Source organism: Salvelinus namaycush, chromosome 15 (genome assembly GCF_016432855.1).
Source record: "Salvelinus namaycush isolate Seneca chromosome 15, SaNama_1.0, whole genome shotgun sequence".
In the NCBI taxonomy this organism is placed as follows: Eukaryota; Metazoa; Chordata; class Actinopteri; order Salmoniformes; family Salmonidae; genus Salvelinus; species Salvelinus namaycush.
In genome coordinates, this window is record NC_052321.1 from 26,849,066 (window position 1) to 26,866,800 (window position 17,735).

The 17,735-nt window shown below is 43.2% G+C and overlaps 2 protein-coding genes across 3 annotated transcripts; one reads left to right on the forward strand and one right to left on the reverse strand.

Moving 5' to 3' along the window:
• The first annotated feature begins 7,501 nt into the window (after nucleotides 1–7,501).
• LOC120060383 (BEN domain-containing protein 3-like) lies at nucleotides 7,502–12,735 on the forward strand. Its single transcript, XM_039009668.1, has 4 exons — nucleotides 7,502–8,236; nucleotides 9,080–9,134; nucleotides 9,280–9,476; nucleotides 9,654–12,735. The coding sequence occupies exons 2-4, from the start codon at nucleotides 9,083–9,085 to the stop codon at nucleotides 11,901–11,903; spliced, it is 2,499 nt and encodes an 832-aa protein (XP_038865596.1). The 5' UTR covers nucleotides 7,502–8,236; nucleotides 9,080–9,082; the 3' UTR covers nucleotides 11,904–12,735.
• On the reverse strand, nucleotides 12,382–15,980 carry mtres1 (mitochondrial transcription rescue factor 1). 2 transcript variants are annotated; one of them, XM_039009669.1, is made up of 4 exons: nucleotides 15,878–15,980; nucleotides 14,631–15,078; nucleotides 14,293–14,365; nucleotides 12,382–12,874 (listed from the first exon to the last, which is right to left on the reverse strand). In XM_039009669.1, exons 2-4 carry the CDS (start codon nucleotides 15,056–15,058, stop codon nucleotides 12,692–12,694), a joined length of 684 nt encoding a protein of 227 aa, XP_038865597.1. In that variant the 5' UTR covers nucleotides 15,059–15,078; nucleotides 15,878–15,980; the 3' UTR covers nucleotides 12,382–12,691. The 2 variants fall into 2 exon arrangements, with proteins under 2 accessions (XP_038865597.1, XP_038865598.1); XM_039009670.1 differs by lacking the exon at nucleotides 15,878–15,980 and adding an exon at nucleotides 15,782–15,858.
• Between the last annotated feature and the right edge of the window lie 1,755 nt (nucleotides 15,981–17,735).

The window sequence follows — 17,735 nt, forward strand, 5'->3', positions numbered from 1 at the left end:
AGCAGAGATGGGGAAAATACTATCTCTGGAAGATGGCCACCGAGACAGAGGAGCTATCCATGAAGAACCACTAAGACGGTGACAATCCCGTGACTTTTGTTGTAGTTTAAAGATAATCGTATTGTGTTCCTGTTTGATCTGGAGAAGAAGATGTATGTTTTTTTTCCTTGGGAGATTTTCATTGATTATGTTGGAGTGTTTGTGTTGACCAAATGCCCTCAATAGAGAACTGTGTTCAATCAAGAAAACCTACTCCTGACTCGTTTGTTCCACCTTTCCGCTTTAGAGTGACGCCCAATTACTTGGTCCGCTCACACAATAATGAGGCTATATACAGGGGGTACTGGGACCGAGTCAGTGTGCGGGGGTACAGGTTAGTTGAGGTAATTTGTACATGTAGGTAGGGGGAAGTGACTATGCATAGTTAATGAACAGCGAGTAACAGCAGTGTACAAAACAAATGGGGGGGGGGTCAATGTAAATAGTCCGGTGGCCAGTTGATTAATTTTCCAGCAGTCTTATGGCTTGGGGGTAGGAGCTTTTAGGTCCTAGACTTGGCGCTTTGGTACCGCTTGCGGTACGGTAGCAGAGAAAACAGTATGACTTGGGTGACTGGAGTCTCTGACAATTTTATGTGCTGTCCTCTGACACCGCCTATTATATAGGTCCTGGATGGCAGGAAGCTTGGCCCCACTGATGTACTGGGCCGTACGCACTACCCTCTGTAGCACGTTACGGTCAGATGCCGAGCAGTTGCCATACCAGGCGGTGATGCAACCGATCAGGATGCTCTCGATGGTGCAGCTGTAGAATTTGTTGAGGATCTGGGGACCCATGCCAAATCCTTTCAGTCTCCAGAGGGGGAAAAGGTTTTGTCGTGCCGTCTTCACAACTGTCTTGGTGTGTTTGGATCATGATAGTTTGTTGGTGATGTGGACACCAAGGAACTTGAAACTCTCGACCCGCTCCACTGCAGTGCCGCCTTGGAATTCAATGTCCCGAGTGACATTTCCATACAGGATTTACCCCAGTGTTTTACCCAAAAGCTCAGACATTTCTGTTTCCATCTACGCAGGCCGGCACACCCGTTTCACTGAGCCATGGATCCAGCGGACCTGCTCTCACTTGGGGCCAAAGCCAGGCCACTGGTACTATATGCCATGGGTTATATGTGGAGGCCTACCTATGTTAGCACATGTTGTATACACAAAAACAGTTAAACAACACACACAATGTATAAACCTATTAGAATTGGAGCAGGCCAACCTTGCTGGATGTCAGCTGGGTGTGCAGGGTTCTGTCTCAGCCCAGCAATAACACACCTGATTCAACTTATCAAACCTAATGCGTTGATAATCAAGTGGGCTATTGCTGGGCTGGAATAGAAGTCTGCTCACCCAGTAGATCAGGGATCAGTGGAGCAATGTTGGCTACCGCTGGTATAGAGATTTTTTTGTTCATCTGAAATGATGCTTTAGTAATAATAGCATACGTGTTACTACTCAATTATCTATTGTTGTATAGACAAAGATGTCTAATCTTTACATACAACTTAGCTTATTTGTACGTTTTGAAGTGTTGAATCTTTGATGTGAAGTGTTAAAATTGTTAAACTATTTAAAATGAACTAGTGTCAATGTTGATTAATCACATTCCTGCAAAAAAAGAGGGGAAGGGGTTCTGTGTCTGTATTCTCAAATTAACATTTCCTTTTTGACTATTTGTAAGAACACCAAGCTGGGTTTTTTTGTCACTGTCTCAGTATATCAGCTATCTGAATCCATATAACAGCTTATGATAATATTACGGCATGCATGGCATGCATTGCCCCCCGAGGGGTGCACGTTTTGGTTTGACCACGTCATTTGTTCATCAAACATCTGCGACTCCTACAAAACCATCCACCACCCCCACTTCGGCCAATCAGATCACATCTCGGTTCCTACTCCCCGCCTACAAGCAACAACTCAAGAGGGAGCCACCAACACAGAGAATAGTGAGGTGCTGGACAGAGGAGGCAGACTTAATGCTGCAATCAAAATATTGTTTTGAGAATACTGATCGACTTTGGTCACATCTGAAAATATGGCGACGTACTGGATGGCCGCCGTTTTGCTAGCGCAGACCCAAGTTTGCTATTTTGTGATTATTTTGTCATTTATTTCGTACTTTATTTTTTCAATCTATCCGCTACTATTTCTTACAACCGATATTAACTTTTGAAAATCAGATCGGCAGTTACCTCAATTCTGGCTTCAACTTCGACTCATCTGCCCTGGGCTCTTTCTGTAATTCCGACCCAAGAAGAAATTTGACGTTAGAGGCAGGAGAGGGGGGATTCCTGCAAGATTAAGGTGAAGGGAGAACCGTCCACCTCTTCCCTCCATTCTACTTGCCAGTCACTTGATAATAAGATGGATGACCTCCGATTGCAGATTTGCTATCAACAGGACTCTCAAACTGCAATATTCTCTGCTTTTCTGAAACATGGCTCTTGGACAAGATATCCCCCATGGCTATCCAACTCGAATTCTTAATTAACCGTGCTGACAGGACAGTGGAGTCTTGGAAATCGAGGGGAAGGGGTTTGCCTCTTCATCAACAACTGGTGTGCTGACTCGAGAATGGTGGAAGTGTCGACCCATTGTTCACCCGTCTTGGAATACCTGATTGTCAAATGCCGACCCTTTTACCTCCTGAAGGATTTTTCAGCTGTTATCGTGACTGTTGTACACATTCCATCTCAGGACAAGAAAAATTATGAACTGGCACTTAAACTGTACGAGGCTATAACTTTTCTGGTTGCCGGCAATTTTAATTCCACGTCATTAAGATACGTGATGCCCAACTTCCATCAACACGTCTCCCTTGCCACTAGGGGCAATAAAGTCGTAGACCACTATTATTCTACCCACAAGCAAGCATACAAGGCCCTCCCACATCCGCCATTTGGCAAATCAGATCGTGACTCTGTACTCCTGCTTCCTGTTTACAAACAGAAACTCAAACAGAAATTACCTGTGACTCGCTCCGTTGAGAAATGGTCTCCAGAATTAGATATACAACAGGACTGCTTTGCTCGCGCTGTTTGGATTATGTTTCGGGACTCCGCCGATAACATTGACGAGCTAACCACCTCCGTCAATGGCTTCATTAGGAAATGCATTGGCGACGTTGTCCCCACAGTTAAGGTTCGCTGCTTCCCCAATCAAAATCTTTGGATTAACACTGAGGTTGGCACTAAACTAAAGGATAGGGCTACCGCACACAGGGCTTTCACAGACAACCCTGAGGCTACAGCTGAGGACAGGAACAAGTACTGCTATGACCTACTCACAATACTCACCAAGACACCAGCTGAGATGGCATCCCTGGCTGTGTCCTCAGAGTGTGTGCTGACAAGCTGGCGGGTGTCTTCTCGTATATCTTCAACCTGTCTCTGTCCCAGACAGTTACGCCAGTTTAAATGTTATGCCAGTTAAAGGGCTCTGGGCTATTCCTGTTGATGCACTGGTCTAAGAATAAAATAATCAGGTAGCTTTTGAGTGGACATTGTTACTTTTTGCTTTAAGGATACCACCATTGTCCCAGTGCCAAAGAAAAACAAGGTGACATGCCCAAATGACTTTCACCCAGTCGCACTCACCTCGGTCATCATGAAGTGCTTCGAGAGGTTGGTCATGGCTCACATCAAGGCATGCATGCCAGACACACTGGACCCACTCCAATTTGCCTACTGCTCCAACAGATCCATGGAATATGCCATTTCCATCGCCATTCACACGGCTGTAACACATCTGGACAAGAGGAACACCTATGTGAGAATGCTGCAAGCTCGACAAGCTCAGATCCCTGGGTCTGGACAACACCCTCTGCAACTGGATCCTGGACTTCCTGATGGGCATCCCACAAGCGGTGAGGATTGGCAACACCTCCACACTGACTCTTAACACAGCACCCCCCCAGGGGTGTGTCCTCAGTCCTCTGCTGTACTCCCACGACTATGTGGCTTTACACGAAACCGACTCCATCATGCTTGGTGACGATACCCCGGCTGTAGGCCTGATAACCAACAACGACAGTCAGTCTATAGGGAGTAGGTATTTGAACGGGCATTGTAGTGTCATGACAAAAACCTCTCCCTCAACATCAGCAAAACAAAGTTGTTGATGTTGACATCAGGAAGCAGAGGAGGGAACATGCCCCGATCCACATCAATGGGACTGTAGTAAAGAGAGTCACACATTTTTATTTCCTATGCGTCCACATCACCCCAGCCACGAGCTGTTATCTCCCTTACCATCGGGCAGACGGTGTCAGAGCATGAGGTCTGACAAACTGTCTCTGAACCTGTTGGTATCTACAAGCCATCAGACTGCTGAACACTTGAACTGGACTGACCACCTGTCCTTCACCTGCTCTGATTCTCTGATTCTCTGCACCTTAACACACATCACAACTGCAGCTATCAGACTCCTATTATATTGCTCAATTTATACACTTGCCCCCCATTTCACCCTTCCCCAATACACATGTAAATATTGCCTTCCTGTATTACACTTATGCTAAAAATTTTATTCTATTGCTGCCATTTACTTTGTATTCTCATGTTTTAAATCAAAAATCAAATCAAATTGTATTTGTCACATGCGCTGAATACAACAGGTGTAGACCTTACAGTGAAATGCTTACTTACAAGCCCTTAACAAACAATGCAGTTTTAAGAAAATACCCCCAAAAAGTAAGAGATAGAAAAACAAATAATTAAAGAGCAGCAGCAAATAACAATAGCGGGGCTATATACAGGGGGTACCGGTTCAGAGTCAATGTGCGGGGGAACCGGTGTCGAGGTAGTCGAGGTAATTATGTACATGCAGGTAGGGTTATTAAAGTGGCTATGCATAGATAACAGTGAGTAGCAGGGGGTGCAAATAGTCTGCGTAGCCATTTGATAAGCTGTTCAGGAGTCTAATGGCTTGGGGGTGGAAGCTGTTTAGAAGCCTCTTGAACCTAGACTTGGCACTTCAGTACCGCTTGCCGTGCGGTAGCAGAGAGAACAGTGTATGACTAGGGTGGCTGGAGTCTGTGACAATTTTTTGGGCCTTTCTTTGACACTGCCTGGTATAGACATCCTGGATGGCAGGAAGCTTGGTGCCGGTGATGTACTGGGCCGTACACACTACCCTCTGTAGTGCCTTGCGGTCGGAGGCCGAGCAGTTGCCATACCAGGCAGTGATGCAACCCAACAGGATACTCATGATGGTGCAGCTGTAAAACCTTTTTAGGATCTGAGGACCCATGCCAAATCGTTTCAGTCTCCTGAGGGGGAATAGGTTTTGTTGTGCCCTCTTCACGACTGTCTTGGTGTGCTTGGACCATGTTCGTTTGTTGGTGATGTGGATGCCAAGGAACTTGACAAGCTCTCAACCTGCTCCACTACAGCCCCGTCGATGAGAATGGGGGCGTGCCCGGTCCTCCTTTTCCTGTAGTCCACAATCATCTCCTCTTGTCTTGATCGCGTTGAGGGAGAGGTTGTTGTCCTTGCACCAAACGGTCAGGTCTCTGATCTCCTCCCTATAGGCTGTCTCGTCGTTGACGGTGATCAGGCCTACCACTGTTGTGTCATCAGCAAACTTAATGATGGTGTTGGAGTCGTGCCTGGCCATGCAGTCGTGGGTGAACAGGGAGTACAGGAGGGGACTGAGCACGCACCCCTGAGGGGCCCCTGTGTTGAGGATCAGCGTTGCGGATGTGTTGTTACTTACCCTTACCACCTGGGGGCATCCCGTCAGTAAGTCTAGGATCCAGTTGCAGAGGGAGGTGTTTAGTCCCAGGGTCTTTAGCTTAGTGATGAGATTTGAGGGCACTATGGTGTTGAACGCTGAGCTGTAGTCAATGAATAGCATTCCCACATAGATGTTCCTTTTGTCCAGGTGGGAAAGGGCAGTGTGGAGTGCAATAGAGATTGCATCATCTGTGGATCTGTTGGTGCTGTATGCACATTGGAGTGGGTCTAGGGTTTCTAGAATAATGGTGTTGATGTAAGCCATGACCAGCCTTTCAAAGCATTTCATGGCTACAGATGTGAGTGCTACGGGTCAGTAGTCATTTAGGCAGGTTACCTTTGTGTTCTTGGGCACAGGGACTATGGTGGTCTGCTTAAAACATGTTGGTATGACAGACTCGGACAAGGAGAGGTTGAAAATGTCAGTGTAGACACGTGCCAGTTGGTCAGCGCATGCTCGGAGTACACGTCCTGGTAATATGTCTGGTCCAGCGGGCTTGTGAATGTTGACCTGTTTAAAGGTCTTACTCACATCGGCTGCGGAGAGCGTGATCACAGTCGTCCGGAACAGCTGATGCTCTCATGCATGTTTCAGTGTTACTTGCCTCGAAGCGAGCATATAAGTTATTTCGCTTGTCTGGTGGGCTTGTGTCACTGGGCAGCTCTCAGCTGTGGTTCCCTTTTGAAGTCTGTAATAGTTTGCAAGCCCTGCCACATCCGATGAGCGTCGGGGCCGGTGTAGTACGATTCCATCTTAGTCCTGTATTGATGCTTTGCCTGTTTGATGGTTTGACCAACTGGCAAGTGTCTTCTTATAAGCTTCCGGGTTAGAGTCCCGCTCCTTGAAAGCGGCAGCTCTACCCTTTAGCTCAGTGGGAATGTTGCCTGTAATCCATGGCTTCTGGTTGGGGAATGTACGTACTATTTCTTATTGTTGTTGCCTTGTCAAGAAGGAACCTGCAAGTAAGCATATCGTTGGATGATGTATCCCATACATACTAGTAAACCAACTTGCGCGCAATTTAGGCCATCGTTTCTCGGTCATCATGCACACGGCCACCTTTGTGACGCTAACCACAATAAGTATAAATCACAATAATGGAATTTGCGGTTCGCCTTCTAAATAAATATCCCCCTTTGAAAATGATCCAAATATTGGAATAATGCTAAACAAGGTTGGAATGTTATATAACTTAAAAATGAATAGAATAATTAATTAATTTCACAAGAAACTGTAAACAATGTTCAAATCCCACTGTGAATGTATAAGACTGCATAATTGCATTGGGGGCATACATACAGTTATTCAATATACAGCCTAGCCCTCAAACTCAAGGTGGCATTCTGCCTTATCCCTACAGTTTTCATCCATTAGCTTTTCCCACGACTACAATCCCAACACTGTGTTTTAACGTTTAGAAATGCCAATAATCGTTGCTTGCGGTACGTCTTTAGAAACATATGGGCCTCATCTTTCATCAGAAAGAATCCTTTAAATAAAAATGATTAACTTACTGTAGTAGTTTTGCACATATCCATAAAGCTATGGGTACCTCCATCCACGAAACTACGCTTCTGCTACACTTCCCGAGTTATGCTTACACACAGGTGTTCGGAGCATGCTAGATAGGTAATTAGCACAGGTGGTCGTTCGCCTCATGTCTTCCGTAAACAAGCATTGTAACATGAAAATATGGCCGTGTGGGAACACTAACCCTATCAAGGTGTGTATCAATTTAACTTTTTTTTTAATATATAATTTCTCGCTGATATGAAATATAAGGTCCTTATGCTTTCAAAACCGTACCGCAAGCGACAGTTGTTAATGTTCAGATTGAGCGTTGGGGCTCTTAACAAAACTCACCGTAGAGAAGACGCCTTCGTCCAATGACTCTTATGTGTAACGTAATGGAACTGAGAGTCATATCAAGTGCTATGTGCAGCCTTAACTATGGAAATTAGGTATCAGCCTTGTCAGTGACACACACAGATTACAATCCCAAAGAGTTTACACAAATATTAGCGTCATAGTTTATTGCATGATTTTGACCCTGGGAAATCACCTCCCTAGTTAGTCTATTGTGTTATTGAACATTAATATTGGACTGTACTATGGAGTGCACACCAATGAAATGGGGTTATCAGCCTACTCAGGGACACCCACAAAACACAACACAATTATGCAGTCTAATACACTTTGAAGGCAAATCGCAAATTCCTCTTTTGTGGCTAATTCTTATTGTCGCTAGCCTCACAGGCCACACCGCCACACAAGACACATCCACAGCTGTGCGGAAATGACACTGCAGGCGCGCGCCCCGACACGTCACGCGAGACGACAAAGACCCCCCCCCCTCCAAAAAAGGAGAAACACGAACAGTGTGAAATTCCCACGGCAGAGATGTTGACCACGTCTTCCATTACTGCAAAGGACTACATTAAACCGTAAAGGTGAGTTCGAGCTAAAGCATCTGTGTTTTCATTTTGACAATTCCACGAAGAGTGGGGAAAACTCGTACAAGGATATACACTGACGCGTCACGAAATGATAAGCTAGCTGTAATGCGAAGTAGAAATATATATTTTCTGTGTATTCAAATACATGTCATAGCGTTTTTTAATTGCCACGAAAGGCTGGAGTTTTTATTTCCAGTGGGAAAAGTAAAACAGTTGTGTGTGTGTGTGTGTGTGTGTGTGTGTGTGTGTGTTCATGTTTTGGTTCATGGGCTTCTAGTGTAGAAGAATGAGGAAGTGGATGGGACAGAAACCGAAGGGGGCGAGTGAAGCAAATCATATAAAGCCTCCACAGACTGAGTCCTCTTGCATCAGAGAACACAAAACTCACACACTGTTAGAAGTTAAACAAAAGAGCACAAGTTAGTGTCTTATATTGAATTGTAAAATTAACGTAGCTTACTGCGACGCTGTCCAATATTTTCGTTAAGTAAACATGCGCCCAAGCAGCTGATCAAATAGCACGGGTTCAGAATATATAAAGCGGTGCAGTAGACAAGGGCCTGATTGATTCCAACAATATTACATCAAATGCTTTGCTTTTTCTATGGAACAACAATCACAGTTGTTGTTGAAGCATAGAATGTGACTTTTAATTTGAAAGATGAAGTCTCCAACAATATAACAACATTAGGACAATGCAATCAAAGTAATGTGCCTATTTAGAGAAATTACCACAGTCAAGGTTATTTTCCAGTGCAGTGACATTGGAATTCTGAAAATGGCATAAACAGTGATGTTGCAGGTTTTATTTATTTTGATTCTATTGTTTTACTATAGGATATGAATTCCTCTGACCATAGGGAAAGCTCAGATGGCGAAATGCTTGAGATAGGTAAGTATAAACCATTTAATATTCTACTGTTATTGCAACTATTCACTTCCAAACTGTTTGGATTTAGCAACAGCTAAAGTGGGGAAATCTAATCAAGCTGTATATTGGAAATAACATAATGATTTGAAATGTTTATTTTCTGCAGAGCGAGAACCCATTCAAGACATCAAGACGGAGACAGATGAATGTACTATTAGTGAGACAACTGAAGGACCCCGAAGATGGTACCTTGGAACTAGTGAGGCCACCAGGAAACGTACTGCCAAGGACATGGGCTGTGACGCACACAATTCTGAATTGCTTCAGTCTACCAGCGGCAAAAGAATCAGGGTCTCTAGTGAGGTAAATTAATGAAATGGCATAATCTATGATTATGACTAACTTAATTTGGTAAATAGACAAATGTCATCAAATAGACATAGGGTTGCTTATTCCTGTTTTTATTTACAGGACATTAAAAATACATTATTTTTTTATTTGAGATAAGAAATGCATAATGTTGTTGTTGTCTCTGTGTAGGCAGGGCGGCGCTTGCTGAGGAGATTGTCTGAAGAGTCCACGAGGCCACAATCCCTCTGCCTGACATCTGCGGAGAAGGACCCTGCCCAGGAGAAGACTATAGCCTCTTACAGGAAGCCTCTCTACAGCATCTCTCACAGAATCACAGAGAAGAAGCACACATCAAGCCTGGACCAGCAGGCTCAGCATGATGGAGGAGTGCAGCTAAGCTACAGCAATCTCTTATCCCCTCAACTGGTCAATACAGGGGAGCACAGCCGAAGTGAACCCCTCTCTGCCCTGGGGGCAGCAGGGTCCATGTCTTCAACAGACTCTAATCTATACTCCCTCATTGAGAAGATGTTTTTCATCCTCAATACGCTCAACTCAAGCATGACCCAACTGCACAGCAAGGTGGATCTACTTTCCCTGGAGGTCACTCGCATCAAAAAACAGATCAAACCCTCAGAGATGGCAACTGAGTTCCAGCCTCCTCCAGAATACCTGTTGACAAGTGAGGAGCTGAGTCAACTGATGGAGCAGACATCAAATGCTGGCGAGTTGGGTTGTCGACTGCTAGTACATCTCTTCCCAGAACTTTTTAAAGCCAAGGAGTGCACTCCTGGTTGTATCGCCAACAAGAGAACGTTGGATTCCCTACAGCTGCAGCTAATACGCAACTATGTGAAGGTGTGTTTTCCTCTGGTAAAGAATAACAACATTTGGCAGGATGAATGCCTATTACAGATTAATAACTTCTTTAACCGCTTCTGGGCTCAGAAGGATATGGAGAGTGGGCCACAGTCATGTGGGAGACAGACTATTACAGACTTTGGTTTAAAAGCTGAACGGAACCAGCCCTGCCATTTTATAAATGAGGAGGGGCAAGAAGTGCACCTCGAATTAGACTCCAATAGTGACCACACCAACAATAAAGTAGTAGTGCCAGACCTTGTGTTTGACACTCAGGAGGTTGGAGAGGATCTTGATAAACTCTCCTCCCCTGAAGACTTTATGTTTCTTGTAAACAGAGTTTTCCCAGAGGTTTTTGAGGAGGGGAAATTCCTAGAGGGTAGTGTGGGAAAGATGATCCTGGACTCGGACAGGATAGAGATTATCCGTAAGTACATGGAAGCTAATTTTCCTGACGTCCCAGAGGATAGTTGGCTGCATGTGTGTGTGCAGCGCATAGAAGATGCAATAGAGGGTTATCACAATAACAGTAATGGCAGTGAGCCTGAGAACATGAATGATGAGAGCTATGACTCCACAAGCCTCCCTGATGATGTCTCTATCATCAAGATCAATGACATGTGTGACTACGAGAGACCAGGTCGTAGGTCAAAAAAGTCATTGCTCGTGCCAGTCGATTTTGAACAACTTGAGATCCCCCTACCAGATTTCAGTGTGCCTCAAGAGTATCTGCTCTCTAGGGAGCAACTGAGGAACAACTATGACTGTAGCTTGTCAATTGGGAACTTTGCCTCTCGCCTCTTGGTACTTACATTCCCTGAGCTCTTCACCTACGAGAACACACGGAAGCATTACAACTGTAGTGGCTCTCTCGGGAAGAAACAGCTTGACCCTATGCGGGTCAACCTTATTCGCCACTATGTACAGCTACTATATCCACAGGCCAAGAATGACAGAGTGTGGACCCTGGAATTTGTGGGTAAACTGGACGAGCGGTGCAGGCGACGAGACACGGAACAACGGCGGTCGTACCAGCAGCAACCCAAAGTCTATGCTCCTGAGTTGGAGCAAGGGCCTGTGGACTTTGTGGCTGCTTGCCAAGTGAACCAGCTTAACACAGAGCACTTGGAGGACTTTGAGATCCCTCCACTACCCCCTGAAAAAAGTAGCAAAGACTTCTGCATGATCCCCCTGGAGGAATTGACGGTGTCGATTCCAGACTTCCCAGTGCCTTTGGTCTACTTGCTCTCAGACACTGAGGTGCGAGAGATTGTCCAGCAGAGCCTTTCAGTGGGAAACTTTGCCGCCCGCCTACTGGTGCGCCTCTTCCCTGAGCTCTTCACTCAGGAGAACCTGCGGCTTCAGTATAACCACTCAGGCGCCTGCAACAAGAAGCAGCTGGATCCAGTGCGTCTCAGGCTCATCCGCCACTATGTAGACGCCGTGTACCCAGTTGAGAAGATGGAGGAGGTCTGGCATTATGAATGTGTGCCAAGCATAGATGAGCGATGCCGGCGGCCCAACCGCAAGAAGTGTGACATACTGAAGAAGGCCAAGAGATCAAATACTGTGTCCTAGTAGCAAAGCTAAAGACAATTTTTATATTTTATTCTAAATATTTGCACAAGTACAGAAGCTGAATAGCATAGTGGAGCCTTTGCACACTGTTCTGTGTAGGATAAGGCCAACTTGTAAAGGCTTTTCATTAGTACTCAATGTATTTGTAATATTGAACTACAGTATTAGACAGTTTAGTTTTTCATCGTCTGCTTGTTTGAGATTATAGACTGTATGTATACACCAAAACAAGTGTCATAGCTCATCTAATTTACCCTGTATATAAGATGTGTAGCCTTAAAAACAATAACCATGTAAATATTATAAAGACAGTAGATCACAGGCAAAGATGGTGATCGTTTTTTCCATTGCTTATTTGTCACATTGTGGCACTACTTGTCTTTTATAACAATGTTATACCTTCTTATAGAAGTTTGTATTATAAATATGTATTAAACCATGGCAACAGATCCCATTAAGCCATTTGTAATCAAGTCAGTCGATTTTCAGCATTTCACTTTATTAGCATTTAGCACTCCATAACTTATCCCCTTGCATCGGATTCAAACCATGACCATCCATTTCATAATTACATAGTAATATTGAGAATGAGTCTTACTAATATTTGTTAATAGAAAATTGTGTCAAGGCCCAAGGCCATTTGAAACCAGATAAGCCAATGATGACACATACCAAGAAGACTATGTTAAAAAAAATGCACCATTACTTTGATGTAACATCATGCATAGACATAGATATTCCAAATCCCTTGTCAATGAGGAGTGGTATATTCAGTATTGTACACAAACTCATTGTTTAAAGGCATTCTGCTTGGGAAGTTCTATGTTTTTCCAGCGCCTCAGAACAACTTTGTACCGGTCTCCATCCTTGGATTCACCCAATTCCTTCTTAATGATGACTCTCAAAAGCATGACAGTGTCTGTTTCTTTGTTCTCTGACAATACCAGGTCCAAGGTGTCCCCAACTTTAACCTGAAGAGAGAACCAAAGATGGGTACAATTAAGAAAGTTAGGGTTTGATTCAATCCATATTGCTGAAGATCTGCGTTATCTACTGATCAAAAATATATAACACAACATGTAGTGTTGATCCCATGTTTCATGAGCTGAAATAAAAGATAAGAAATGTTTCATACGCACAAAACACTTATCTCAAATTTGACCACAAATGTTTACATCCCTGTTAGTGAGCAATTCTCCTTTACAAAGATAAACCAGCCAGCTGACAGGTGTGTCATATCAAGAAGCTGATTAAACACTGATCATTACACAAGTGCACTTTGTGCTGTGGACAAAAGGCCACTAAAATGTGCAGTTGTCACAGCACAATACCACACAGATGTCTAAAGTTGAGGGAGCGTGCAATTGGCATGCTGACTGCAGAAATGTCCAGTGGTGTTGCCAGAGAAGTGAAAGTTAATTTCTTTACCATAAGCCGCCTCAAATGTAATTTTAGAGAATTTGGTAGTACGTTCAACTAGCCTCACAACCATGTGTAACCACGCCAGCCCAGGACCTCCACTTCCGGCTATTTCACCTGCAGGATCGTCTGAGGGGGTGCCGAGGAGTATTTCTGTCTGTAATAATGCCCTTTTGTGGGGAAAAACTAGTCTGATTGGCCAGGCCTGGCTCCCAAGTGGGTGGGCCTATGCCCACCCATGGCTGCACCCTTGCCCAGTCATGTGAAATGAATATATTTGGGCCTAATACATTTATTTAAATTGCCAGATTTCCTTATATGAATTGTAACGGGTAAAATCTTTGAAATTGGTGCATGTTGTGTTTTTATTTTTGTTCAGTATAGATTTGTTTATATAGCGCTTATCATACAGAATCTCAGTCGATTTAAAAAATAAAATAAACTTCAGGGAGCTGGCAGTTCATGGGAGATGGTCTTCTACAGCTGGATGATGATGCAGTTCATTAAAGAAGTAGCTTGGGTGGAGGTGGTGTCGATGGTCAGGGAGGGAGAAACATTAATCAGACAGGCCCGGAGCTGTTCATTAGGCACCTCTGTTTCTGAAGTTCAGTTACTCCTCCTCTGTAGGTAGGCTTTAACAGCTAAACCATGAAAAGTGCAGCACCCATATGGGTGACGCTTCAGCTGGTATTACAAGCACAATTTAAAAATTAAGGTTATTTACCGTAAATACAGTCTCCGAACGAGGAAACATTGCCTTTAAATTTCAGTCGCGCTATAGTGCGGATATTCAGTGCTACGGATTGAATCGAGCCCTTAGACTTGTCCCTGACAATCCAGTTGGTTAGACTGCTCTACCACTTCAGTTCACAGGGGGTGGGTTTGGATCCTAAGAGTCCTGTAAGATGTTGAAGGTTGACAGAAATATTGTTTATTTTATACATCATTACTAGGCACAAAAGTAACTCACCAATTTACTTTTCTTGACAAGTTTCTGTCCATTTAGCCAAAGCTTGTTGCCATAGAATGCATCCTCCACTTTGCTGAAATAAAGACAACAAAAAAATCAATTGGCCACTGAGGATAGGCCTAGATTAGAGCCTTTTAAGTAATTCCATATCAATCAAATAATTTGACCTCATCTCTTCATTGAAGCTTTCAGGAGAGGTGCTCAAAGTCAACCCATTTGGATACACTCAAATTGTTATCAATATTGATGCCAAATATTAATGATACCATAACCCAACCCTCTTTATCTCCTTGAGTGCATCCATTTGAAAACAAAGGCATATCTCTGTAACAACTCACTTGCGTGCTATGTCAAGGCCAGCTTTCATGATAACATCATATCGAAAGGACTGCACATATTTCTCTATGTCTTTGTAGTCTTTTGGCACACTGGGGTCATCCTCAGGTTCATCTTCATAGTCACTGTCCTCCAGGTCCTTTTCATCATCTTCTTCCTCTTCCTGTACGACCTTTGCGCCTCCTTTCTTCTTGCTGCTTTTGAACCTCACGTGATGAAGAACCAACCTGCTCCTAGCTGAATTCCAGCGTTTAGGAAGCTTGTGTGTCCCAAGGGTCAGGAAAGAGGGGGAACCACACAGCTGGCAGGTGTGTAGTGTCCTTGGGCACCATTCTGTCCAGTAAGGTCCCAGTCCAGGGTTCAGCAGCTTTCGGGTACTCAGCCTTCCCAACTGTCTCAGGGCCAGTGCCTGTATCAACAATCCCTGCATGCTGTAGCTCCTCCTTGTGACTTGAAAAAAGTAGACAGTCGTTTACAACAATAGAGTTATAAAGAGCAGTTGAATGTGGATTTTTGGTACAACAAGCCTTTAGGAAATCAATAATTATATATGTAATATAGATAGGATACATTGTCAAGTTATGTTGGTGGCCCACTATGGTAATGGTATGCCTCCAGAGTCGTGCAGCGGTCTAAGGCACTGCATCTCAGTGATGGAGGCGTCACTACAGACCCTGATTAAATTCCAGGCTGTATCACAACCGGCCGTGATTGGGAGTCGCATAATTGGCTCAGCGTTGTCCGGGTTAGGCCGTCATTGTAAATAAGAATTTGTTCTTAACTGACATGCCTAGTTTAATAAAGGTTAAATTAAAACGTTTTTAAAAATGTGGGGGTGTGGCCATAAGAGCAGCATTCATTAGGGTTGAATAGCTTTAACTAACTAGTGCACAAGCTACCGTTACCTCGTTTGTTTTTAACTAAGGTTAACTAGTTGACATGCAGTAGCTAGCTACATAATCACATTGTTTATATTATGCAGTGTACTCAACCTCTTCTCGTCCTCAGCTAGGGTACATGATATGTAGCTAGCTAACATAAGTCTAAAAAAAATAACACTACAAATAATTGTTTTCTTCAACCTAGGCTAAAGTGAGCTTACTTTGTAATGTGTCACATTAGTTTAGCTAACGTTGCTAACTGAAATAAATACCTTGCTATAGAGATAAGCAATACAGCTAGTAGCTAATAAACGTTGTTTCCCCTCATGATTACTGGTTGTAGCTAAGCCCATTCATGTCGTAGTTACCTTAATTTTGAGATGAGTCTCCTTCATTCAGTTAGCTTGATAGCTAGCTAGGTACTTATAACATGACCCGCGTGAAGGTCAGCAGCAGTAATATCACTTCCGCGTCAAATTAGACAATCCTTCAAATTAAAAGTCCGCTGTATTTTTTTTAATTTAACCTTTATTTAACTAGGCAAGTACGTTAGGAACAAATTCTTATTTACAATGACGGTCTACCAAAAGGCCTCCTATGGGGACGGGGGCTGGGATTAAACATGAATAAATACAAATAAAGGACAAAACACACATCACGACAAGAGAGACAACACAACACTACATAAAGAGAGACCTAAGACAAGAGACGTAAACAGTGAAAATTAATTGTGAAGGCAAAAAAGATGGACCATTGGCACCATAATCATCATATCTGACTAGTAATCCAACACATACATTTCTACGAGACATAATAGAGGAATATACAATCTGCACAAAAGCAGATTGCAGGGGGGGGATGAGTAGGAGTTTGTTGCTTTTTATTGAAAAGATGGTGTACAGGTGGATTTACACCTCACGAAAACTATTATTGTTTGCGGCATAACTTTTACATCAATAATTTCCAGCATTTCAATGAAAAAACCTTCATCAGTGTTTGTTAATGATGGTTTTTTAATAATTCAAAGTATTTGAGGTTCCTCAAAAACTGGTGACAATGTAGCCTATTTATGCCTCCTGTACCACCTGTTGTTTTTGCAATCTCTTGATTTGTGATGATTTTGGTGCAAAATCTTATTTACATTGCACAATAATTACCTTTCCCATCACTGTCATGTTTGCATATTTGATGTACTTTCCAGACATGTTATACTGTTAATATATACATACAGTACATTATACACACACACACACACACACACACACACACACACACACACACACACACACACACACACACACACACACACACACACACACACACACACATATATATATATGTATATATACAGTACCAGTCAAAAGTTTGGACACACCTACTCATTCAAGGGTTTTTCTTAATTTCTACTATTTTCTAAATTGTACAATAATAGCAAAGACATCAAAACGATCAAATAACACATTTGGAATCATTTAGTAACCAAAAAAGTGTTAAACAAATCAAAATACATTTTATATTTGAGATTCTTCAAAGTAGCCACCCTTTGCCTCGATGACAGCTTTGCACACTCTTGGTATTCTCTCAACCAGCTTCATAAGGTAGCTCTTCCAACAGTCTTGAAGGAGTTCTCACATATGCTGAGCACTTGTTGGCTGATTGTCCTTCACTCTGCAGCCAACTCATCCCAAATCTATTTAATCCATTTTGAATTGAGGCTGTAACACAACAAAATGTGGAATAAGTCAAGGGGTATGAACACTTTCTGAAGGCGCTGTATACAGTGCCTTCAGAAAGGATTAAGACCCCTTGACTTTCTCCACATTTTGTTGTGTTACAGCCTTATTCTAAAATTGAATAAATCGGTTTTTTACTCTCATCAATCTACACACAATACCCCATAATGACAAAGCAAAAACAGGTTTTTAGAAATGTTTGCAAATTTATTAGATATAAAAACTGAAAATATAAATGTACGTAAGTATTCAGATCCTTTACTCAGTACTTTGTTGAAGCACCTTTGGCAGTGATTACAGCCTCAAATCTTCTTGGGTATGACGCTACAAGCTTGGCACACCTGTATTCGGGGAGTTTCTCCCATTCTTCTCTGCAGATCCTCTCAAGCTCTGTCAAGTTAGATGGGGAGCGTAACTGCACAGCTATTTTCAGGTCTCTCCAGAGATGTTAGATTGGGTTCAAGTCCAGGCTCTGACTGGGCCACTCAAGGAC